General features: G+C 47.0%; 3 protein-coding genes across 7 annotated transcripts in view; 2 read left to right on the top strand and 1 right to left on the bottom strand.

Moving 5' to 3' along the window:
• Positions 1-1,625: 1,625 nt before the first annotated feature.
• Positions 1,626-8,669, top strand: C1QBP (complement C1q binding protein). Its single transcript, XM_011725996.3, has 6 exons — positions 1,626-1,941; positions 2,519-2,669; positions 5,731-5,824; positions 7,677-7,772; positions 8,027-8,149; positions 8,284-8,669. Exons 1-6 carry the CDS (start codon positions 1,710-1,712, stop codon positions 8,431-8,433), a joined length of 846 nt encoding a protein of 281 aa, XP_011724298.2. The 5' UTR covers positions 1,626-1,709; the 3' UTR covers positions 8,434-8,669.
• Positions 8,564-22,201, bottom strand: LOC105472609 (RPA interacting protein). 5 transcript variants are annotated; one of them, XM_011726006.3, is made up of 7 exons: positions 21,983-22,201; positions 20,484-20,654; positions 18,820-18,880; positions 15,436-15,547; positions 15,223-15,286; positions 13,243-13,383; positions 8,564-8,901 (listed from the first exon to the last, which is right to left on the bottom strand). In XM_011726006.3, exons 1-7 carry the CDS (start codon positions 22,061-22,063, stop codon positions 8,872-8,874), a joined length of 660 nt encoding a protein of 219 aa, XP_011724308.1. In that variant the 5' UTR covers positions 22,064-22,201; the 3' UTR covers positions 8,564-8,871. The 5 variants fall into 5 exon arrangements, 3 of the variants coding, with proteins under 3 accessions (XP_011724308.1, XP_011724317.1, XP_011724337.1); XR_981674.3 differs by lacking the exon at positions 15,436-15,547 and having other exon boundaries at positions 21,983-22,198; XM_011726015.3 differs by lacking the exon at positions 13,243-13,383.
• A 395-nt stretch (positions 22,202-22,596) lies between these two features.
• The window catches only part of LOC105472620 (nucleoporin 88), a 34,267-nt gene continuing 31,110 nt past the window's right edge, over positions 22,597-25,753 (top strand). The window contains exon 1 of the mRNA XM_011726048.2: positions 22,597-22,916. Within this exon, the coding sequence (XP_011724350.1) occupies positions 22,620-22,916 (297 nt within the window). The 5' untranslated portion in view covers positions 22,597-22,619. The remainder of the gene's footprint in view (positions 22,917-25,753) is intronic.

Raw genomic sequence — 25,753 nt, 5'->3', positions numbered from 1 at the left:
CATTAGAACTTGGATGCAGGGTCGGAGGTGCAGAGAGGGAAGGTCACAGAAATTACTCATGGATCCTGCCCTTCAGGATGTCACAGTCTGGTTGGGTTTAACCCGGTTAAAACCAGCAATGCCAGGAGGTTTCTGTTGAAAAGAGAATGAAGCCTAAGGGCTGGGTGCGCACAAGCATGAGTTCTAAGCCGATGGAAAAAAGGAGGTTCTAGGAAGGCCTCTTTCAGGAAATCCCTGACTTCTTCCTTTGCTCTTACAACAATCAGCACAGAAGAGTTCTGTGACCAAAGGTTTGGGTTTTTTCCCTCCACACTAAGCAGCAGACACCAGCGGGGTGTCCTCCAATTCAATGCCAACATTATCTACCTGGAGACAGTGTCAGATCCCATGAGACAGTGTCAGATCCCATAGGTTGAGGGCTCAGTCCCCAAGACCGCCCCGACCTTCAGACAGCAATGGCAAGTCTGGGCCTCTGAAACTTCCGACCAGCCCGCTTCAAGTGGGGGTTCCCACGACCCCCCTCTTTGGGTTGTATTAACTCACTGGAGCAGCTCACAGAACTCAGGGAAACACTTTTACCGGTTTCATATAAAGGATATGACCAAGGATACAGATGAGGAGATGAGCAGGGTGGGCAGTGGGGAAGAAGCTCCGAGCTTCCTCGCCGTCCCTGGGCCACCACCCTCCAGGAACCTCCACGTATTCAGCTATCAGAGGCTCTGCAAACCCTGTCCTCATGGGTTTTTATGGAAGCTTCTGGACATCAGCATCCCTTCCCCCAGGGTATAGGGTGGGACCTTCTCTGGGAAGGGACTTAAGACCCATAATCGGCCGGGCACGGTGGCTCAAGCCTGTAATCCCAGCACTTTGGGAGGCCGAGGCGGGTGGATCACGAGGTCAGGAGATCGAGACTATCCTGGCTAACATGGTGAAACCCCGTCTCTACTAAAAATACAAAAAACTAGCCGGGCGTGGTGGCGGGTGCCTGTAGTCTCAGCTACTTGGGAGGCTGAGGCGGGAGAATGGCGTGAACCCGGGAGGCGGAGCTTGCAGTGAGCCGAGATCACGCCCCTGCACTCCAGCCTGGGAGACACAGCGAGACTCCGTCTCAAAAAAAAAAAAAAAAAAAAAGACCCATAATCAGAAATGTGGGAGATTAGAGTCCTGCATTGGGGCGGGTGAAAGGAGGGCGGGAGAAGGGGAGAGTGAGAGTCTGTTTCCTGAGGCCTAACACACCCAACATTATCACAGAACACTGTAACGAGGGCTATGGGAGTTACGACCCAGGAACTGGGGATGAAAACCAATAAATACATAATATAACACCACAGCCTCCTAGAGGAAAGTGACCGTGTAAGGGGCTGGTGAGAGCTGGGGGAAGACAAGAGTGCATTCCACGCAGCCCAAAAGCCTGGCGTGCCTTGAAAACAGTAGGTGGAAGCGGCCACTAGAAAGAATTAAACAGCTTCGGACAGCGGACTCAGGGCAGCGCAGCAAGAAGGCTCCAGAAACCGGATTCGAGGCTTCCCGGGCTGCAGCGGAGGCCTCCAGCAGAGGGCGCGATTCCGCCTGGGGGCCTTAGGTCCTCAGTGCGCCGGCGCGGGAAGCGCTTCCGGGCAAGGGCGGGGCTTCCGGCGGCGCTTTAGGTCGCGGGGTACTTGGGCCTGGGTTGTCCTTTGCATCTGCACGTGTTCGCAGTGGATTCCGCGATGCTATCTCTGCTGCGCTGCGTGCCCCGTGTGCTGGGCTCCGCCGTCCCCAGCCTCCGCGCTGCCGCGCCCGCCTCGCCTTTCCGGCAGCTCCTGCAGCCGGCGCCCCGGCTGTGCGCCCGGCTCTTCGGGCTGCTCAGCGTGCGCGCAGGTTCCGAGCGGCGGCCGGGCCTCCTGCGGCCTCGAGGACCCTGCGCCTGTGGCTGTGGCTGCGGCTTGCTGCACACTGAAGGTGAGGTTCGCGCACGCGGGCCAGGGGTGTGGTTTGCGGTTCAAGGAGGGAAAAAGACCAGGAGTGGGGCCTGCAACCGACCTCCGAGGTCTGGGACATTTTTCCATTGATTGGCAACCAGCGGGTTAAACCCACGTGTGATCATATTCCCCCCACCTCCCCTATCCACCAGTTTCATTTTCTGTTGGTAGGGGGATGAATAAAATTAAATACTAGAGGGTACCCTCATCCTTAGTCTTATTCTCTCGAAAGTGGACTTTTGGGAAAGCCCAAGGTCGTGTTTGAAAATAGCATACGATACAACTATCGTTTGGCAAGTGGAAGAGGATGATCGGAAATTCTTCTGCTTTATAGCGGAAAGTGGTAATGCGTTCATTGTTGGAAATCACTTTTCCAGCATCAGGCTCAGCTTCCCACTAATATTATGGTATTTTTACAGATAAGGAAACTGAGGCTTCTAGAGTAACTGTAATAGCAGAGAGATTAGAAATAGTCCAGGTTTCTGGCTGCGATAACCAGGGTAATAGTTTTATGTTTAACTGGCTTTCCTTTTTATGTATATGGATTTCTTTTCTAGGAGACAAAGCTTTTGTTGATTTCCTGAAGGATGAAATTAAGGAGGAAAGAAAAATCCAGAAGCATAAAACCCTCCCTAAGATGTCTGGAGGTTGGGAGCTGGAACTGAATGGGACAGAAGCGAAATTAGTGCGGAAAGTTGCCGGGGAAAAGTAAGTACTGGTCTGGGGATCCCAGGGCACCGACTCCCTTAACCTTGCAAGACCCGTCCTGGGTCATCCCTAGAAGAGCCTTGAGTTCAGGTGTGGATAAATGGTTTTCAAGAGAGTGAAGGATTCAATTGGACAGCTTCATAAGGTCCAGGCAGTCCATTCACTGAACACAAATTTGCTGTGGGCTGGTTACTAAGGAGACAAAAATGTAGCGCAAAAAAGTACTGACAGAATCTGTTTGATCTCTGATTTACAGCCCTGATACAGTAGCACCCTGCTCTCTCTAATGTTTAGCTTGGGTGAAAATGCAAGGCATGTAACTTATATGTAACAGGATGGGGTTCCACTGTAGTAAGGGCTGCCATCAGAGGCGGGGAGTTTGTGACCTAAGTCAGGTGCCCCACCTTCTCCTAAACTGTTAGTGTTTACACTTTTCTGCATTATAGTCATCCATAATCTCATTACACAGATAAACATTTGTCATCTTCCAGATTTTTAAATTGAGGCTGGGTGCAGTGGCTCACGCCTATAATCCCAGCACTTTGGGAGGCAGAGACGGCAGATCATGAGGTCAGGAGATCGAGAACATCCTGGCTAACACTGAAACCCTGTCTCTACTAAAAATTTTAACAGGGTGTGGTGGCAAGCACCTGTAGTCCCAGCTACTCCCCCGGGTTTCAGTGAGCCGAGATGGCGCCACTGTACTCCAGCCTGAGGGACAGAGCAAGACTCCATCTCAAAAAAATAATAAATAAATAAATAAATTGAATTTTCTTTATAATTGACCTTATGATGTATATATAATTCTTTTTTAAAATCACAGCTTTAATGTGATTTAATTTATATGGCATAAAATTTACCCATTTATTGAAGTTTATTAAATTAAGTGGTTCTTAGTCCTCACAGAATTATGCATCGGTTACCACTACCTAATTCTAGAACATTGTTGTCAATCCCCAAACAATACCTATTAGCAGTCACTCATTATTCCTCCCTCTAGCCACCCCAGGTAATCACTAAGCTACTTTATGGATTGCCTCTTTTGGACATTTCATATAAATGGAATCATACAATTTGTAGCTTCCTCCCCACCCCACGGAGTCTTGCTATTACCCAGGATGGAGTGCAGTGGCACGATCTTGGCTCACTGCAGCCTCTGCCTCCCGGATTCGGACAATTCTCCTGCTTCAGCCTCCTGAGTAGCTGAGATTACAGGCATTCGTCCAGTTAATTTTTGTATTTTTAGTAGAGATGGGGTTTCGCCATGTTGGCCAGGCTGGTCTCAAACTCCTGACCTCGTGATCCGCCCTCCTCGGTCTCCCAGAGTGCTGTGATTACAGGTGTGAGCCACCCTGCCCAGCCTGTTTACATTTTTAATTGTTGGGTTGTAAGAATTCTTTAGTTTTGACCGGGCACGGTGGCTCACACCTTTAATCCCAGCACTTTGGGAGGCTGAGGCAGGTGGATCACAAGGTCAGGAGATCAAGACCATCCTGGGTAATGCAGTGAAACCCCGTCTCTACTAAAAGTACAAAAAATTAGCCAGGTGTAGTGGCGGGCGCCTGTAGTCCCAGCTACTCAGGAGGCTGAGGCAGGAGAATGGCATGAAGCCCAGAGGCAGAGGTTGCAGTGAGCCGAGATCACGTCACTGCACTCCAGCCTGGGCGACAGAGTGAGACTCTGTCTCAAAAAAAAAAGAATTCTTTAGTTTTTCTGGGTATAGTGATCTTACCAAATTAATGATTTGCAAGTATTGTTCCCCATCTTGTGGGTTTTCTTTTCACTTTCTTTGTAATGCCCTCTGACACAAAAGTTTCTGATTTTGAGGAAGTTCAGTTTACCTATTTTTTTGGTTGCTTGTGCTTTTTTTAGTGTCACATCTAAGAAACCACTGCCTCGCCCAAGGTTGTGAAGATTTATGCCTTACTTTTTTCAGAGTTTTCTAGTTTTAGCTCTTAGTTGAGGTCTGTGATTCATTTTGAGTATGATGTGAAGTAGGGTACCAATTCTCTTGGCTATTGTGTAGTGTGGTTTTTCCCTACACAGGTCAATTGTGTCTTCTGTAATCTCACCTAAAAACCATTTGCACAAGGTTTTCATAGCTATTTGGGGGCCATTAAAAATAATGCTCTGACGAACATCATTCCATTTCTGTGCCCAGGAGCTCAGCTTGGTCAGCACAGTTGGAATCAGACAGATTGTGTCAACCTCAGACTGCCTCTGTTACTATGGAAAGGTGACTTCCTGGCAAAGCAGCTAGTTAGCACAAGTCGAGGGGGCGGTACTTCATGGAACTTGTATGGAACGGTGCCTGCCAGAGTTGCATAGTCCAGCAGTTCTGGTTCTAAACTTTATCTCCCAGGAATTTTGACTCAAACTTTGGGACATGATTTGTCAGGTGTGGATTCTTGCACCTTAAAATTGTCGCTAGTTGGTGTCTCTGGCCTGCTTTGTGATGATAAAACTTCCCACAAGTACTCTGAAGGATGACTGTCTACTACAGCCGTTTTTTTCTTTGTGAGGCATCCCCTTCCTGAGGCCAGGGCTGCTCTCCGTGTTTAACAGATGCAACCCTCCATTGCTCCTTCTTCCTTTCCTTGCAGGGCAAATTTTCTTATGGGGAAAGGCTCTTAAAGGGGCTTCTGTTCCATCTCACCAGCCTCCCAGGTCCTTACTTTCACCAAGGGTTCCTTGGAAAGACCAGGGTGGGCAGTGTCAGCTGGCTGTGGCCATGAGATGCCCAGTCAACACATGGCAGTGAGCCCTGGGGTACTGGCCCTGTTGGGAGTAACCCATGCATGACTTGTTTGGCTGAGATAAGCTGAGGCCAGCTTTGGCTTCCAGCAGCTGGTACATGGTAGGCACACTTGAGACCTGCTGAATCACTCAGGACTGGATGTAGGTACCAGCCTTGTTTGAAGTTCTGCATATAATTCAGCCAGCTAGGATAGAGACATTGTTTCAGTACACCTTTGTAACTGTAGCAGACCTCCCTGTTTGTGTGTTAACCTACTCAGTTAAAATGATGCCTTGTCTGTTATGTTTTCTCTTGCCCTTTTAGAATCACTGTCACTTTCAACATTAACAACAGCATCCCACCAACATTTGATGGTGAGGAGGAACCCACGCAAAAGCAGAAGGTTGAAGAACAGGAGGTAAGCTTAACACTATGATCAGCTTTTACCTCAGTTCTGACAGGCTGTCCCTGGGACTTAAAGAAGGAGCATTTTTCTTTGCTCTTTTAAAAAAAAAATTTTTTTTTTTCCTCTAAGGCCAGGCGCGTGGCTCACGCCTGAATCCCAGCACTTTGGGAGGGCAAGGTAGAAAGATCCCTTGAGGCCAGGAGGACCAGCCTGAATAACATGGCAAGACCCTGCCTCTACGAAAGTTTAAAAAAAAACAAATTAGCTGGGCATGGTGGCACGACTGTGGTTCCAGCTATGCAGGAGGCTGAGGCAGGAGGAATCAGTGGTTTCTGGCCAGCTTTAACAGGACTGTGGCCCTCTTCCTTTTCCCAGGGGCAAAATACGTTGCTGTCTGCCAGCTCAGTCTTAGTGGTTTGGCTGGAAAGGAAATGAAATGTTCTCAGCCTTTCCCATGATAGGGAGTTTTGTTGTTTTTGAGAGAAGGTCTCGCTCCATTGCCCAGGCTGGAGTGCAGTGGCACGATCTCTGCCCACTGCAGCTTCCACCTCCCACGTTCAAGCGATTCCCCTACCTCAGCCTCCCCAGTAGCTGGGATTACAGACATGTGCCACCACACCTGATTAATTTTTGTATTTTTAGTACAGACAGGGTTTCACCGTGGTTGCCAGGCTGGCCTCAAACTCCTGACCTCAAGTGATCCAGCCACCTTGGCCTCCCAAAGTGCCGGGATTATGGGCGTGAGCCACCACGCGCGGCCTATGGGGAGATTTTTTATATTGGAGGTTATCATTTGGTGTGTTTGCATGTGTGGAATGTTCCTAACATATCAGTTACAAGCTGGTAATACACAACAGCCATTTAACCAAGATAAGAATGCCAGGGGCAGGCTAGGTGTGGTGACTCAAGCCTGTAATCCCAGCACTTTGGGAGTCCGAGATGGGCAGATCACAAGGTCAAGAGATCGAGACCATCCTGGCCAACATGGTGAAACCCCATCTCTACTAAAAATACAAAACTTAGTTGGGTGTGGTGGCAGGCGCCTATAGTCCCAGCTACTCAGGAGGCTGAGGCAGAATTGCTTGAACCCGGGAGGCGGAGGTTGCGATGAGCCGAGATCACACCACTGCACTCCAGCCTGGCAACAGAGCAACACTCTGCCTCGAAGAAAAAAAAAAAAAGAATGCCAGGGGCATAAGAGACTTTAACTGGATCATGCCTACTCTTCAGACATTTTAGGAAGTGCTGTGCCCAGCCTGGTAACCAGCCAGTACGAGGGCCACAGAGTCCCTAGACCTTCTGCCCAAAAGCCATCAGTACAGTGTTGGGTCATGACCTGGTGTGGATGGCACAGCTCTCTGGTGTGCTTCTTTCCCAGCAACCCCAACTAGCATCTCTCTGACATTGGACCCAGTCTGCTCCCAGAGCTCCACATCAGAGGAAAAGCTGCTGCTGTTATTCAGCCATAAAGATGGCCAGGTTCCCCAGCCTTTGACCCTGGTCCCTTTTGAAGACTCCTGGAACAGTCAAGCTGGAATCTTGAAACTTTAGGAAAGCTTTGCAGTGTATGGGTGGAGGAAAAGGCTTGGAATGTTAAGGAACTGATATAAACTCAGTTAATTGGCACATAGCTGAGGCGGCTAGTATCCAGATTTCTTAATTGAAAATCCAGTGTGTTACTTAAACAAGCAGGGTGCCAACAGAAGTGAGATCAAGCTCTTCATTTGGGAATAGTATGGCATAAGACTATTAAAATGGCTACATAACATCCTAATGGTGGCTCTGAGAAATCTGAACAGAGATCCTTGATCCAGGCATCCATCTCCTTCCAGCAGTGGCATGTACTGACTTCTTGTTTTCCCAGCCTGAACTGACATCAACTCCCAATTTCGTGGTTGAAGTTATAAAGAATGATGGCAAGAAGGCCCTTGTGTTGGACTGTCATTATCCAGAGGATGAGGTATGTAGGATGGAGTGCTAGCCCCTTGGCACCCCTGGGGAGCACAGCGTGTCCCTTGGGAACTTCCTGTCCCTTTTAGCATAAATTTAAAGACTTTCTAGCTTAGACCAGCCCAGCAGGGGGAGAGGGGAGGGGAGTGAGGGAAGAGGGTTAAAACCTGATCAGTTTCGTGCTGTCATCGGCCCCCTTTCTTCGCATGAGTCTGGCTCATCCTGGAGAACCCTTCAGTTTCCCCAAATATTGTTTCTTCTCAGGTTGGACAAGAAGACGAGGCTGAGAGTGACATCTTCTCTATCAGGGAAGTTAGCTTTCAGTCCAGTGACGAGTCTGAATGGAAGGATACTAATTACACACTCAACACAGATTCCTTGGACTGGGTGAGTGCTTGATAAGATGGGGGAACCTTTTGGGCCGTGGAAGGAAGGGTCCTAGTTCAAGGGGAGAAAGAAACATTTTAATGTTCATTACAAATTTTTTTTTTTTTTAAACTAGTAAATGTTGTTCTTTGCAGGCCTTATATGACCACCTAATGGATTTCCTTGCGGACCGAGGGGTGGACAACACTTTTGCAGATGAGTTGGTGGAGCTCAGCACAGCCCTGGAGCACCAGGAGTACATTAGTTTTCTTGAAGACCTCAAGAGATTTGTCAAGAGCCAGTAGAGCAGACAGACGCTGAAAGCCTTAGTTTCATGGCAGGCTCTGGCCAGTGAACAAGTCCTACTCTGAAGCTAGACATGTGCTTTGAAATGATTATCGTCCTAATATCATGGGGAAAAACACCAAATTTAAATTATATGTTTTGCGCTCTCATTTATTATCATTTTTCCTGTACAAATCTATTATTTCTAGATTTTTGTATAACATGATAGACATAAAATTGGTTTATCTCCTCCAAAGCAGTGTATCTATTCTATTCCTCCCGCTTCAACCTGCGTCACAAAAGACCAGGAACAGAGATGTCGGAAAAGTTTTTTTTCCTTCAGGATCGGTTAAAAGTTTCGATACAAAATAAGTTATAAATAAAAGGCTTGTATGTACAAGGCTCCTCAGGGAGTGAGTGGTCTTCAACCCGTAGAATGATGTGAGTCCACGCTGGCTCTAGAGGATCACAGCCCAGGTATCACAGGCCTAGGTTTAAACAGGAGAAGAATTAGCTTAAATTGTATTCTAGTCATGAAAGACATGTGATACATCGTTAAAAGTTGTAATCAATGAGAATGCTACACATTAGATGAGGTCTCCTGAGTCCAGTTTGAATTAGTTAGGTCGTGTAATTTGTCATGAAGGCCACCGACGACTGCCCCTCTTTGGCTTTGCTGGACCTCTGTCCTGCAGCCTTCAAACAGCTGTCTGGAAACCGTCAGCATCAACAGTCTTCAAGCTAAGATCAAATCTGCAGATGAACTAATCAAACATCCTCACCTCAGGAAACTACTGACCACAAAGATTGTATGATTGTATTCAAACTCTTGGTAGCTTGGAGCTTTTAGAGCCTAGCACGAAGATGAGACTCCAAGTCTACACAAGATTGAAGCAGGTACGTATCACAGGGGAGGTACCAACCATGCATGATCAGTACGGGCAGAAAACATGTCTTCCCCTCGATCTGTAATATGATCAGTAAGCACCTAAGTGTAAAACTGGCTCCCGACTCCTTGGTGGCTCAGCCCCTCCACTATGCTAAGGAATCATCTGTCCTTAAGCCATTTATGCCAGAGGTTGCAATTTTTTTGTGTGAAAAATCAGACCTCGGCGATGACCTTGAGCAGCAGGGGATCAATAACTCCCCCAGGCTTAGCGTTCCACTAACAAAACAGTAGGCATAAATAGGTTACCCTTGTTTCTTACCACTTTCACAGGTAATATATTTGGCTTTCTCTAAAAGACACTATAACCCTGCTAATAGGTGGTTTAGCATATTCTATCCCATGACCACCACCTGAGCACCATCACATCCAAAATATTCCTAAGTCTTGTAATATAGTGCCATCTTCTGTAACCCATCCCTATTTTCCAACACATCCTCAGTCATCTGTGCTGAGCTTCCCTACATCCTGACTTCACTGAATTCTAACACAATGGTCCTTGAGTCCCCCTTAAGCGAAAACCAAAGGTCTAGTGGAACTAGAGCATTCCAAATGTCTACTTTTCCAAATGTTGAACTCGGAACCTACAGAATACAATTTTGTCTTTCCCCTTCCTGTTTCTTGTTTTTTGTTTGTTTTTTTGAGGCTCAATCTCGCTGTCACCCAGGCTGGAGCGCAATGGCGCCATCTCAGCTCACTGCAACCTCCACCTCCTGAGCTCAAGCCATCCTCCCACTTCAGCCTCCCACTGAGTAGCTGGGAGTACAGGTGCGAGCCACCAGGCCCAGCTAATTTTTGTATTTTTAGTAGAGACCAGGTTTCACCATGTTGTCCAGGCTGGTCTTGAATTCCTAGCCTCAAGTGATCCATCCACCTCAGCCTTCCTAAGTGCTGGGATTACAGGTGTGAACCACAGCACCTGGCTGTGTTTCTCGTGTTTGCTGTGAACCCCGCCTCCCTCACCCCTTACTTACCCAACAATGGTCTCCCTGCCCGCCCCAGAGCCAGCACTGACAACTATGATCTCCAAGACTGCTACACAGCACTCACCTTCCAAACCTCACCTCCCACTTAGCTTCACTGCTGCTCTGAGCCACAGGACACTGACAGTTAGGTGAGTGGATAACTGGGGTCCATAATTATGCTGAGCTGAAGCTGTACACATGGCAATTAGGCAATCTTCCGCTTACCCTTTAATTGCCCTTCTCGTCCACCCGCCAGCATTTGGTCTTTCACACTCAAGGGGACTTTCATACTTGAGGAGCTGTAGACTCTAGCTCTGCTACCATTATAATCTGTGTAGATGACTCACTGTTCACCTTACTAAGACAGAAGCCAAAGCCAGCTGACCTGTGCCCTCTTCAACTCTCCTCCCTCCACCTTAACTCATCTGTACAAACATATTAAGCACGTATTTATTAATATAGGCCAAGCGCTGGGAGTAGAAATAAATATGGGCCATGCCCTCAAGGACAGATATGGGCAGGTAACTGCAGCACTGTTATGGATGACACGGCATGAGGTATGGTGGAAGCCCAAGGAGACACTGGCCAATTCCCCTCTGCCAGCCCTCATTAGGTTTGTTGAAAAAGGGAACACAGACTCTAAAGGAACGGACTTCTCAGGCTGGCCAATTCTTTTTTTGTTTGGTTTTTGTTTTTTGAGATGGAGTTTCGCTCTTGTTGCCCAGGCTGGAGAGCAGTGGCGTAATCTCCGCTCACTGCAACCTCTGCTTCCCGGGTTCAAGCGATTCTCCTGCCTCAGCCTCCCGAGTAGCTGGGATTACAGGCGTGTGCCACCACACCTAATTTTTTTGTATTTTTAGTAGAGACAGGGTTTCATCATATTGGCCAGGCTGGTCTTGAACTCCTGACCTCAGATGGTCTGCCCGCCTCAGCCTCCCAAAGTGTGGGGATTACAGGTGTGAGTCACCTCACTCGGCCACCAATTCTGTTTTTGAGACAGAGTCTCACTCTGTGTCCCAGGCTGGAGTACAGCAGCACAATCTCAGCTCACTGCAACCTCCGCATCCTGGGTTCAAGCAATTCTCCTGCCCCAGCCTCCCGAGCAGCTGGGATTACAGGCACCCACCGCCATGCCCAGCTAAGTTTTGTATTTTTAGTACAGATGGGGTTTCACCATGTTGGCCAGGCTGGTCTTGAACTCCTGACCTCAGGTGATCTGCCCACCTCAGCCTCCCAAAGTGCTGGGATTACAGGTGTGAGCCACTGTGCCTGGCTGAGACTGGCCAATTCCTTGTGAGGAATCAGGTGAATGAAGTACATGGCATATTGTAGTGCTCAATAAATATCTGTGCAAATGATGCTTAAATGTAGTGGGAGGAGTCAAAGGCATTCAGACAGAACAGCATGAACAGCACAGAGGCCTGAAAGCACTGCATATTTGAGCATCTGCAACCAGTGCTGGAGAGCTGGAACAGAAGGGAACATACGCCTGTAGTCAACAGGAAGTAGTGAGGTGTTTTATTTAAACTTTCACCTGCTGTGTCTCTTTCCACACAAGCTGATGGAAAATGGCTTCCTTCCACCAAGGCCGGAGCCTGGAGCAGGAAACAGCAGGGGCACTGGAGGCACAAAGACCTGGGGTCTAACACCAGCTCTATCGCTTATTAGTAGTAAAATTTTGGCCAGATGACATCACTTCTCTGAATCTAACAGGAACTATCCTCTCCCTCATGAACCTAATGCTCCAGCGAAGTAGAATAAGATGCTCTTTGTTTACACTCCAGTTTTCTGCTTCTCTGCCTTGTTCCTCTATGTGGGGATCTTCCACTTAAGCTCTACCCCCACAACTGGCCAGATGTCCATGTCTGTCCAGATCGATTCCACGCTTCAAGTTAAATGCCTCCTCCAGGAAGGTGTCCCCATAAAGGAGATCACCCTCCTATGAACTCCCATAAGCCCTCCCTCTACAGCTCTCCAGGGTACTGCCTGTTTATTCTGTTCTCTTATTATCAATCCAAGGCTTGAGCTCCGTGAGAGATGTGTATTTCTCAATTTTAATGAGCCCTCAATTCATTGTTTTTTTAATGAATGAGTAGAATTAAATACCTATGGAAGAAACCTGATAAAGGTGAAATGGCTGTTACTAGGCAATGTTGCTTATAATAAAAATGACCCCTGTAGGTTACCTGCGTTTGGAAGAGAGGGCCATGAAAGAACTCTATAAACACCCAGTAGAAGGCCATGGCTATGAACTTCCTAAAGTACAGTGTGCTCCTAATCCCAAGGCTCCCCCTGCCTGGGATCTAAAAGCAAATATATCATATCGGTTTTATGTGTGTTTGTATGATATCTATATACACACATGTACACATATATATATAGATAGATTACATGGATTATGAGAGATACTGGTTCCTATAGCACGCTTCTAGGACAGGTGGTTCCCATACCCGCTTGTGTTCCCAGCCCTCACACCTCAGTTGTCACTCAGGCTAGCGACTAGCCCTTGGACCTCTGTGAAAATTCCACTGACAGACAAACCTAAGGCTGCCCTGCTATACTTTCTGCCCTGTTTCCTTCTGCAAAAGTGATGCCAGCATGGCCTATTTGGGTGTTATGACTATGAAATGACCAGCTGAATCCAAAACCACCGTGCTGATCTATCAGGAGAAGGTGTGGAGCCACACGTCCTAACTCCCAGACCAATCCTCTTGCCATGATCCTATGCTGCCTCTTCCCTTCTGACTGGCCTTTGAGTCGAAATGACTTGTTACCTTCACTTTTCTATGAAGTAAATTCCTCAGATAATAAACTGCATTAAACATTTACCTGTTTCTAGGTCATTATTTCTATCGAGGTAGGAATAAAACCAACCACAGGCCCCTCTTACCACAGACTGGGTCCCAGGAGAGGCTTACCAGACAGCTCATGAGAAGACTGGACTTTTCTTCTGTTCCTCCAGTGACTGAAAATTCAGGTGTGTGGGGACAGTGTGCACTGTGCTCATTTATACTACCCTCTAGACAGGCACGAAGCTTCTGCTCTGTCAACTCAGAAGACTAAAAAATAAAAAAGTTCAACCTCCTCTCAGTGACTTGATAGCCAACAGATGGAAAAATCCTCATTCCTCATGCCAACCAATAGAACTGTGGCTCACTGTGACGGCTTGATTCCTTGGAGCCTTAAAGACACTTGGGCCCATGACTGTGCCAAGATCTCTTAACCAATCTCCATTTAACTGCCTCTCCATATTAACCAATGCCCTCTACTGCTGTAAAACACACTGATGGCCACTCATGGCAGAAAGAACACTCAGAGGCTGTAGGCTACTTTCCAGCCTCCCTCTGCCTCTGCCCCCACCAGCTGAGTGCATCCTTACCAACAACTAGCAGTGTATGCTCCTAGGTCTGCTTGAGTTACTTGAACTTGCTACTGTAACTCGGTAACGCTAATTACTTATTATGTAAATCAGTAATACAAGGGAAAAACCATGAAGTTTTATTTTTATAAGTGGAAAGTTTAGGAAACACTCAAAAAGATGAGCTGCTTAAAAAAAATAAAAATAAAAAAAGAAAGAAAGAAAAAAAAGAGCTATAGAATTAGGTAAAAGATGGGGGAGAAAAATTCCAAAGTTGCATACTCAGCTTCTTGATCCACTTTACAGAATTAAAATCGTAAACTCTGGACTATGTATTATAAGAGTTGTTTATGTAAAAAAGGTGACTCGGCCAGGCACAGTGGCTCATATCTGTAATCCCAACACTTCGGGAGGCCGAGGCGGGTGGATCACTTGAGGTCAGGAGTTCGAGACCAGCGTGACCAACATGGTGAAACCCCGTCTCTACTAAAAATACAAAAATCAGCCAGGTGTCGTGGCGTGTGCCTGTAATCCCAGCTACTCAGGAGGCTGAGACAGGAGATTCGCTTGAACTCGGGAGGCGGAGGTTGCAGTGAGCAGAGATCTCACCACTGCACTCCAGCCTGGGTGACAGAGTGAGATTCTATCTCAAATAAAATAAAAAATAAAACAGGTGACTCAGCTCTCCAATCAGCAGGGCCCCACTCAAAGGCTGGCAAATAAATTTATGTTTTTGAAACTTACCATAAAACATTTTATTTTTATAATTTGCCTCTTTATTCAATTGCTCAATTAACTGGCAAACTTGCAGTCCCCATCATGCCAGATAAAAGGGCTCTTTCTGTATTTTAAGATTACTGAAGGCCGGGCACAGTGACTGATGCCTGTAATCCCGGCACTTTGGGAGGCTGAGGCAGGTGGATCACAAGGTCAGGAGTTCGAGACCAGCCTGGCCAAGATGGTGAAACCACATCTCTACTAAAAATAAAAAATAAAAAAAATTAGCCGGGCGTGGTGGCAGGCACCTGTAATCCCAGCTACTTGAGAGGCTGAGGCAGGAGAATGACTTGAATCCGCAAGGCAGAGGTTGCAGTAAGCCGAAATCATGCCACTGTACTCCAGCCCGGGTGACAGAGTAAGACTGTTTCAAAAATAAATAAATAAATAAATAAATAAATAAATAAATAAATAAATAAAAGATTACTAAAGCTTAAATTCTGAATTAGGTATGTCTTCATATATAGAAAATTTTTATGAAACGTCAGATACAGGCATTTCCAATCCCAAGCTGAGGTCTCCATAAAAACCTTAAGCAGTGGTGGCTCTCCAGGGCCCTAAAGGCCCTGATGTGTACTGTTTGCCAATTTTCATGCCACAGATATTCTCGCCATGGCCGATTTGAAGCTACCAATGTGACACCACTGAACATAAAACTGGGAAGAAATATGCACAATGGGCTCCGAGCCAGCGCTGGAGGATCTTCAAGAAAGTAGATCCGTGTGGGAAAAAGTATCATGAAATCTGTGTGTGGAACACTCACATGAGATGGGATGGACAGGCCACACTGACACACCACCACACCGCTTGTGATTCTCAGGTTGTACCTAGAAGCAGAATTAGGATCCCAGAGCATCATGGCCACCAGAACTGGATCTCCAAACCTTTTCAGGCAACAAATCTCAGGGGAGATTCCACTCACCTTGGAGTGGGGAATGGGAACGAATAATGCTGAAAAGGTTTTCAAAACTCTTACTTTGTACATACAGGACAGACGAGTGGGTTTGCCTCCCACTCAGCCAGCATGATGCTGAGACACTTTTCATCAAACTGCAAGCTCTTCTCATACTCGCGGATGATGGACTGCTCTGCAAGGCAAAGGCAGTTGGAGTGCTTCACCGTGCTTCAGCTTGCCCCGTATTTAATTCTAAGCTTCACTGCCAAAGGCTTCCTTCACACAAGGGAAAGATTTGGGCAAAACCACAATAGCCATCACTGGTTTTTACTGCTCTCTCAGGCTGGCTTCATCTTGCTAGATCCCTCTCCCTCCTCTCTGTCCCCTTTTTGTGAGCATAAGAGGTAAAGTAGGCTGAAGACCAAGGAGACAATTTTCACACACATCTCCAGAGATCATAGGAGCACAGATAGAGAATGACAGGGTCCCACAGGCAACTAAGGAAAGCTGACAAAGAGAACTGATTGCTGGCCAGACGAGGTGGCTCACGCCTGTAATCCCAGCACTTTGGGAGGCTGAGGCAGGCTTGAGGTCAGGAGTTCGAAACCAGCCTGGCCAACATGGTGAAACCTCAGCTCTACTAACAAATACAAAAAATTAGCCCGGCATGTGGTGCATGCCTGTAATCCCAGCTACTCGGGAGGCTGAGGCAGGAGAATCACTTGAACCCGGGAGGCGGAGGTTGCAGTGAGCTGAGATTGCGCCACTGCACTCCAGCCTGAGCAACAAAGCGAGATTCTGTGTCAAAAAAAAAAAAAAGAGAACTGATTTCTGATGCCAGGACGACCCTGCCGAGTCAAAAGAGATCTGCTTTCCAAGTATGTCCACATACTTGGAATCTGTGTTGTTCAGAATCTGTGTGCTCATTCATTCAGCAAACATACAACAGTACCTAGTATGTGCTAGTCACAGGGGCACAAAGATGAAAAAACCGTCCTGCCCTTATTGAGCTCACAGTCTAGACATTAGGGAAGGGGTCAGAACACTACAGTCATGCTTGTTTGTTGATGTGGTGTCTATAACGGCTTTTCCACTAGAACGGCGGAGTTGAGTTGTGCCAGAGACCGCATGGTCTGTAAAGTCTAAAGTATTTGCTATCTGGTTCTTCACAAAAGGTCTGCCAGCTTCTGCTTTAGAATGTTCCTATGGCTGAGGACAGCACAACGCAGTAAATCTTTGTCACTTCAGATTTATTAAATATGCCGCAAAATAAGCATTTGGTGAGGCTTATGTTTCACCACTAAGAAAGGTTTTGTAGGTGGGGGGAAGGGAAAATGAATAAAAAAAGATGATAAGGAATTTACAGTCTAACTGGAGTCAACAGCAACAGTCATTAACAACTAACACTTGCATGGCACTTATGTGTCAAATGCTATTTTAAGTCCCTTACATATATTAACTTCTTCACTATTATCCTTATTTCTAAGGTGAAGAAACTGAGGCACAGGGAAATTAAGTGCTTTGGTCGGTGCCACACAAATTAAAGTGGTAAAGCCAAGTGAATCTTAGAGGTATGACTTAAGGGTTTGCACTCTTGCCTCATCATAACAATAGCTGTTGATTACTGAAAGTTCTCTATATGCCAGGCAATGCACTAAGTCTTCTACACATGTTATTTAAGCCTTACAACAAATGTATAAGGTATTATCTCCATTTTACAGGTCATAAAAATGAAGCCTAAGGCCGGGGGCCATGCCACATGTCTATAATCCCAACACTTTGGGAGGCTAAAGTAGGAAGATGGTTTGAGTCCAGGTGTTTGAGACCAGCCTAGGCAACACAGTGAGACCCTGTCTCTACAAAAAATAAAAAAAAATTAGGATAGGCATGTTGGCTCATGCCTGTAATCTCAAAACATTGGCAGGCTGAGGTGGGGGGATCACATGAGACCAGGGAGGAGTTCGAGACCAGCCTGGGCAACATAGTGAGACCTTGTCTCTACAAAAAATAAAAAAAATTAGCTGGGCATGGTGGTGCACACCTGTGGTCCCAGCTACTCGGGAGGCTGAGATGGGAGGATCGGTTGAGCCTAGGAAGATGAAGCCACAGTGAGCCATGATCATACCACTGCACTCCAGTCTGGGCAACAGAGCAAGAACGTGTCTCAAAAAAATAAATACATAAATAATTTTTTGTCTTGTTTTAATCATCTTTGGCTGAAAAAAAAAAAAAAAAAAAAAAAGGTTAATAAAAAAAATTAGCCAGGGGAGGTGGCACACGTCTATGATCCCAGCTATTCAGAAGGCTGAGGTGGGAAGATCGCTTGAGCCCAGGCGGTCAAGGCGGCAGTGGGCTGTGATCACACCACTGCATTCTAGCTTGGGCAGCAACCGTGTCTCAAAAAAAAAGAAAATAAAAGAAAAAAAAAGACTTAGTACATTGCCTGGCATATAGAGACCTTTCAGTAATCAACAGCTATTGTTATGATAAGGCAAGAGCTCAAACCCTTGAGTCATACCTCTAAGATTCACTTGGCTTTACCACTTTAATTTGTGTGGCACAGACCAAATCAAATCAGGGCTACATGGAAAAAATGACTTAACTATATAAAGTACAAAATTATGCTCTCTACACAGTGCTATGGGCACCTCCCTCAAGGAGTGGATGCTCACAGGCCCTGGGGAGTTAAGAGAAAATGTGGCACTTGAAATGAATAGGGCAAGGGATCAGACCACACACTGTCACTGTATCCTGTAAAGTGGCAGGTTTACTTTTTATGTATTTATTTTTTTAAGAGACAGGATCTCACTCTGTCGGCCAGGCTGGAGTGAGGTGGTACGATTATAGCTCACTGTAACCTTAAACTCTTGGGTTCAAGTGATCCTCCTGCCTAAGCCTTCTGGATGAGGGAGGCTACAAGGATGTGCTACCACACCCAGCTAACTATTTTACTTTTGTAGAGACAGGGTCTTGTTATGTTGCCCATGACGGTCTTCAACTGGCCTCAAGCAATACTCCTGCCTAAGCCTCTCAAAGTGCTGGGATTAGAGGCATAAGCCACCACCCTCAGTGAACTATTAACCCATTAATAGAGTCAGGATGGTAGAAGAAACACAAGAACTGGATTCACACAACTGATTTTGCTTCCCATCTCCTCCACTTACTAGCTGTGTGACCTGCATGAGAACACCACCTTCTGTTCTACTACTACTATCTTACAGGGCAGTCACGTGGAGAAAACAGCATTCATTAAATGAGAAGTTCTTAGCACAAAGCCTAGCACCCTGGAGACCCTTATTATTGGGAAGCTAGACAGCCAAGATGTCAGAGTACAAAAAGAGCCTTTTGGACACTTGATCGATAGAGGTAGACAAAGGGGACTTATGAACTATTCCTGATTGGAGGAAAAGTCACAGCATTTGAGTAGCTAAATACAGGTAAGGAAGGACTACTCCTAGGGGTTACCTTGGTCGATCAGCTCCTGTTGAATTTCCTCCAGCACAGCCATGTCTATCAGCTCCTCCAACTGGAAGAGAAAGGGGAGGCATCAGAAGTTTGAAGTATTAATCACCAACCAAGCCCCACAATGATTCATACTTGGAGGCTGGCTTGAAGAACCCAGATTTGCCGGATAGAATCAGTCCAGTCCTCCTGCACAATACACTGACAGTGGGGTAATGCTGTCATGCTGACACGTCGTCAACAAATGATCCAACTACCCAGTGACAAAATAATGGTACCCACTTTTGGAGAGACGATATAGGGTAGGAGTTAGGTACATATTCTTCCAAGGCTATGTAATCACAGGAAAAGTTCCTAGTCTCTGCAAATCTCAGTTTCGGCCTCTGTAAAGTGGGAATAAAATCTATCTAAGAGGGTTACTGTGAGTACTAATTGTGGTAATGTAAGGCAAACATTGGTGTATTGTAGGACACATAGAAGCCACTGAATAATGCATCGTTATTACACAGTGCGTTGATAGTTTCAAACAGTTGCTCGCATTTTCTTACATAATGCTTACAATGCTGAAAACATGATCTTCTCATTTTATAAATGTGAAAACTAAACCTCAAAGAGGCAGACTGAAGTTAAGAGTCAACAGCCAAACCAGGATTCGAATTCTGGAACTCCTGACTTCGAATCCAGTGCTCTTCCTGATACACTATAAATGGTATCCTTCCCATACATGGCTCCCAACGCTGGCTGAGACTAGAATCTGAAAGTTTCTGGAGACCTTTTTAGAAAGAGATTCCTGAGGTGGGCAGATCACTGGAGGTCAGGTGTTCAAGACCAGCCTGGCCAACATGGTGAAACCCCATCCCAGCTAAAAACAGAAAAAAGATTAGCCAGGCATGGTGGCACACATCTATAATCCCAGCTACTTGGGAGGCTGAGGCAGGAGAATCGTTTGAACCCAGGAGGTGGAGGCTGTAGTGAGCCGAGATCTTGCCACTGCACTCCAGCCTGGGTGACAGAGCAAGACAAAAAAAAAAAAGAGAGAGAGAGAGAAAGAAAGAGATTCCTAGCCTATGCCTACTAAATTATAATTTCCAAGGGTGGAGGCAAGAAATGAAATTTCTTTCTTTTTAGTTTCATAAATGATGATGTTGCAGTGATGAGCAGATCTACGGTCTGGTATTTCACAACAATTCATCTAGACAAGTCTAACATTAAGGGTAGAAAAGCCTGGGTTAAAGGCTGTTGAATTCTAGGCCGGGCGCAGTGGCTCATGCCTGCAATCCCAGCACTTTTGGAGGCGGAAGCAGGTGGATCACGAGGTCAGGAGATCGAGACCATCCTGGCTAACACAGTGAAATTCCGTCTCTACTGAAAATACAAAAAATTAGCCGGGCGTGGTGGCAGGCGCCTGTAGTCCCAGCTACTCGGGAGGCTGAGGCAGGAGAATGGCGTGAACCAGGGAGGCGAAGCTTGCAGTGTGCCCAGATAGCGCCACTGCACTCCAGCCTGGGCGCCAGAGTGAGACTCCGTCTCACACACACAAAAAAAGACTGTTGAATTCTAAATGGGGGTAGGGGAATGGTGGGTTTAGGGGACTCAAGTAAACAAGTAAAAAAGGACAGTAGCCGTTCTTGGTGGAGTCCTCCTGAAAACACATAGCCCAGCCTGACCTGAGCCAAGTCTTCTGGACAATTCTCCATTGACTGCAAAGCATTCCACTCTTCTTCCATCACCTCTTGCACTAGAAAGGTGTTCTGAGCATTCCCTGGCCGACTGCTTCCAGCCTGGCGGTACCTGTTTAGGAGCCTGTCCCGGCTGTTTCTCATTCTCTCCAGGCATCTCTGGGAAAAAAGAGCAAGATGGGGAGGAAAAAAAAAAAAAACCATTTCTACTTTTAAAAAACACTCTTACAGTAGTTGGGAAAACATTAAAGAAAGTTTATAGACACAAAATTTCAATGATAATACTAACTAGTGTTACTTTTGCATATTCCTCTGTAGAGATACATAAAATTACAATGCTTTGTGCATGTATTTACATATAACCGTATTTTTTATTCTAGCTTGCCAGTTTCCTTAATGGTTGTGTGCATAATCTCTCGGCAGCCAATGTCCTATTACAGAACATTTATATTCCTTCCAAATTCTTGCTACTCTAGATATGGCTGGGTAACAGCCTTCCTGCACAGCAGCGTTTCTGAACTCAGGGAGGTTCTGTCCCCCAAGGAACATTTGGCAATGCTTGGAGACATTTTTGGTTGTCACAATTCTAGTTATAGGACTATTAGCATCTAGTGGGTAGAGGCCCGAGATGTGGCTTAAACAGCCCTCCACAACATGTAAATAACTCCCTCAAAATGTCCATTGTCAAGGCTGAGAAACTCTGCTATATCTGCTATCTTTCTTGTGTCGGGTTACTTTCTTGGACATTACTTACTAGCAACCACGCTGTGTTCACAAGAGGCCAGAACTGAAGTGGAGCGCTCTTCTAAGCCTCGGTTTACTACTCTCTAGAATAGAAATCATCTCTATCTCACAAGACGAACGTAGGCAAAGTGCCTCTCTCGGTGGCCACCTCCGCAGCAACAGTAGATAGTGTTACTGCAGAGGTGCAAAGGGTGATGTCATGACCACACTTTTTTTTTTTTTTTTGAGACGGAGTCTCGCTCTGTCGCCCAGGCTGGAGTGCAGTGGCCGGATCTCAGCTCACTGCAAGCTCCGCCTCCCGGGTTCACGCCATTCTCCTGCCTCAGCCTCCCAAGTAGCTGGGACTACAGGCGCCCGCCACCTCGCCCGGCTAGTTTTTTGTATTTTTTAGTAGAGACGGGGTTTCACCGTGTTAGCCAGGATGGTCTCGATCGCCTAACCTCGTGATCCGCCCGTCTCGGCCTCCCAAAGTGCTGGGATTACAGGCGTGAGCCACCGTGCCCGGCCAATGACCACACTTTAAATTCAAAACAAAACCGAATCCAAAAACAAGGCTTTCTAGGACTGGGCCGACCCGGGCTAATCCCACACTCTACAGTCAGGAGGCCTGGGTTTGAGGTCCGCTTCCACAGCAGGAGCGCTCCGGCACCTGCTCCACCGAGCAGGGCTAAGGCGAAGGCAGGGAAGACGGCGGTCGCCGGGACGGACTGGGATAGTGACCACGGCGCAAACCCCACACCCACCTGCCGGAAAGTCTCTTTCCAAGGCGGCGAGCCCACCAATTTGTACAAGGAGCGGCGGGGGGACCTCAAAGACTCCGCCATCTCCTCTCCCCGGGAGACAAGGCCGCAAGCCCCGCCCCCTGACGGCGCGCACAGACCCCTGGGAGTTGTAGTTTCCGCCTGCAGACTGCTCTTGGATCGCAGAGTATTCTGGGAAGTGTTGTATTACCGGCCGGCCCCACGTGGAAACAGATTTAGGCATCCAAGCGAAATGTGTGAGGCCAGCCCAACCTGCATTGAGGGAGGTAAGTCTTGAGGGGAAGTTCTGGATGCCTGGGTTTACCCAGATGGAGGTGTCCAATAGGCAATTAGATACACAAGTCTGTCTCTCCCCAGGTGCTAGACTTCCAGTAGCATCACCATTCCGCTGACTTCTCGTCCTGCCCCCTTGGGCTTCAGAAATAATGGTGATTGGGTGTCCCTTGGCGACGCCCCTGCCCGGTGGGCTGGCCTCGCCCTCGCCCCTCCCCTGGCACGAGCCTCTCGAGCTTCCGGGCCGCCTGCTCGATGATTGGCCGAAGCAGTGAGTGGACGGCCGCGGATTGGCTGCGCTCAGCGGCGGGCTGAGCAACTGAGTGAGAAGAGCAGTTGGGCCAAGATGGCGGCCGCTGAAGGACTAGTGGGCGACGGCGAGCTGTGGCAGACCTGGCTGCCTAACCACGTGGTGTTCCTGCGGCTCCGGGAGGGACTGAAAAACCAGAGTCCAGCCGAAGCTGAGAAACCAGCTTCTTCGTCGTTGCCTTCGTCGCCGCCGCCGCAGTTGCTGACGAGAAACGTGGTCTTTGGCCTCGGCGGAGAGCTCTTCCTGTGGGACGCAGAAGACAGCTCCTTCTTAGTCGTTCGCCTTCGGGGCCCCGGCGGCGGCGATGAAGAGCCCGCCCTGTCCCGGTACCAGGTACTGTCAGGCCGATGTGGAAGTGACCCTCACGGGGATCTGAACTAGTTTTTTGTTCTTTCTCCTCTTGGCTGTTTTTTCATCTCGTGGCAGGCGTTCCCGCGGATTGGCTCCGACACTGCCCTACGCGGTCGCGTGGACTCAGGCTCTCTCCATGCTTACGGCCTGGAGATCTGGGAGGAAGGAAAGGACCATGGAATAATCAATAAAAATACTAGTGATGGATGAGTGCTCTGGAGATAAACAAAGCGGGGCTGAAGGGATTGAGAACGAGTGGGCGGAGTTGCTATTTTTAGTTTGGTCGGGAGAAACCTGTTCCCTGACATGACACTTACAATAGGCATAGATCGTAAGTTTCTCTTGGGTTGGGCACAGCAAGTCAGGTAGCAGGTTTCAAAGCACCACGTTTCATGCTTGACATGGAGGAGAAAGTCTCTGTTAATTCTCCTCCCCACCCCCCAACGCCCGCTTTAGAAAATAAAGCCATACCCCAAATTGGGATTTTTGTTTTTGATTAGCCAACAGCATGTGAAAATGGGCGTGATCCAGAAAGTATTACACACTTGCTGTGATCAAATATTGGTTTATGGAAATGTTTGTTTGTAATACACAGATTCTCTTAAAGATTAAAAAGTAAAGAGCTTGGTACTCATTCTAAGGTATGACATCTGTTGTGGGCCCGGTCCAACTCTTGTTACCGAGAAGTGACTTAATTTTAATAAGACGCTAGCAATGCTTCTGCAATTTTGAAAATAGGGCAAGAGTCTACGGTTTGCTTACTTAAACAGTTTCAGTTAAAAATTATCAAGGCCGGGCGCGGTGGCTCACGACGGTAATCCCAACACTTTGGGAGCCCTGGGCGGGTGGATCACCTGAAGTCAGGAAATCGAGACCAGCCTCGCCAACATGGTGAAACCTCGTCTCTACTAAAAATACAAAAATTAGACAGGCGTGGTGGCGCGCACCTGTAATCCATCTACTCGGGTGCCCGAGGAAGGAGAATCTCTTGAACCTGGGAGGCGGAGGCTGCAGTGAGCTGAGATCTAGCCACTGCACTCCAGCCTGGGCAACAGAGCAACACTCCGTCTCAAAAAATAATAATTACCAAATGTTCAGCACACAGTATTTCGATAACATCTTATACTGCTATGTAGCATTTGACACAATTATAATTTAATTATTTATAATTTTTTTTTTTTTTTTTGAGACAGAGTTGGCTCTTGTTTCCCAGGCTGGAGTGCAATGACGCCATCTCGGCTCACCGCAACCTCTGCCTTCCGGTTTCAAGCGATTCTCCTGCCTCAGCTTCTGGAGTAGCTGGGATTACAGGCATCCACCACCACGCCCGACTAATTTTCGTATTTTTAGTAGAGGCGGGGTTTCACCATGTTGGCCAGGCTGGTCTCGAAGCCCTGACCTCGTGATCCACTTGCTTCGGCCTCCCAAAGTGTTGGGATTGCAGGCAGTCAGCCACTGCGCCGGCCTTTTTTTTCTTTTCTTTTCTTTTCTTTTTGAGACAGGATCTCCCTCTCTTGCCCAGGCTGGAGTGCAGTGGTGCAATCTCAGCTAACTGCAACCTCCACCTCCTGGATTCAAGCGATTCTCCTGCCTCAGCCTCTTGAGTAGTTGGGTTTACAGGCCCACACCACCATACCTGGCTGCTTTTTGTATTTTTAGTAGAGACGGGGTTTCACCATGTTGACCAGGCTGATCTGGAACTCCTGGCCTCAGGTGATCCACCCGCCTTGGCCTCCCAAAGTGCTGGCATTCTAGCCGTAAGCCTTGGCGCTCTGCCTCTGTCTTTTTTTCTAGACTGTAAGCTCCAAGGCAGGGGCAGGGTCTGCCCTTCTCATTTTTAAAAAATTTGTTTTATTTTTTATTTTTGAGATGGGGTCTTTCTCTGTTGCTCAGGCTACAAAATTGTTGTCCAGCATACAAAAATGCTGGAGTGCCCAGAATTTATAAGCTCTCAGTAAATATTGGTGACTCTCGGTAACCTTCCCTCCTCCAGAATCTCAAAACCTTAGAGATGGGGAAGAAAGCAGCTTATCATGAGTTGTAACTTTGGATGTTAAAAGCATGAGTAAGCTGAGTGTAGTGGCTCTAGCCTATAATCAGCACTTTAGGAGGCCAAGGTGGAGGCAGGTGGATCTTGTGAGCACAGGAACAGGTGTTCAAGACCAGCCTGGGCAACAGGAGGAAACCCCCATCTCTACAAAAAAAACCTTTTTAATTAGCTGGGCATGGTGGTGCACACCTGTAGTCCCAGCTCCTCTGGAAGCTGAGGTGGGAAGGACACTTGAGCCCCTACAGTAAAGGCTGCAGTGGGCTGCCACTGCACTCCAGCCTGGGTGACAAAGCAAGACTCCATCTCAAAAAAAAAAAAAAAAAAAGAGCATGAGTTGTAACTTTAAAAACAACAACAGCAACCGAAATACTGTGATTATTGTGAATGAACTAAATTGATTGAATTGTATATGTAACAAGAAAGGTGGCCTTTGTTTGGTTTGCGTTTCACTAGAAAAATCAAGCGGAAAGAAGATGGGGGTTGGATATAGAGAAAAGAAGGAAAGACAAGGAGAAATAATTTGATTAGAATCAGCAAAGGGCAACTAAAAAAACAAAAACAAAACCAGGATTACAGACATCAGCAATTTGAAATATTGTATTTAGAACAGTCGTGTCTGTTCTAAAAGCATTTTGGCTTAGGGTGATTCTTCATACATAAAGATAAACAATACCTTGGCATTCTCATAACATATTCCTGAAAGTAGAAAGAAAAGAAACAGATGGTCATGGGAGAACAAATAGAACCAAGAGAAGAAGAGAATTTTGAG

Source organism: Macaca nemestrina, chromosome 17 (genome assembly GCF_043159975.1).
Source record: "Macaca nemestrina isolate mMacNem1 chromosome 17, mMacNem.hap1, whole genome shotgun sequence".
Taxonomy (NCBI): Eukaryota; Metazoa; Chordata; class Mammalia; order Primates; family Cercopithecidae; genus Macaca; species Macaca nemestrina.
This window is presented reverse-complemented; position numbering and strand designations above follow the sequence as displayed.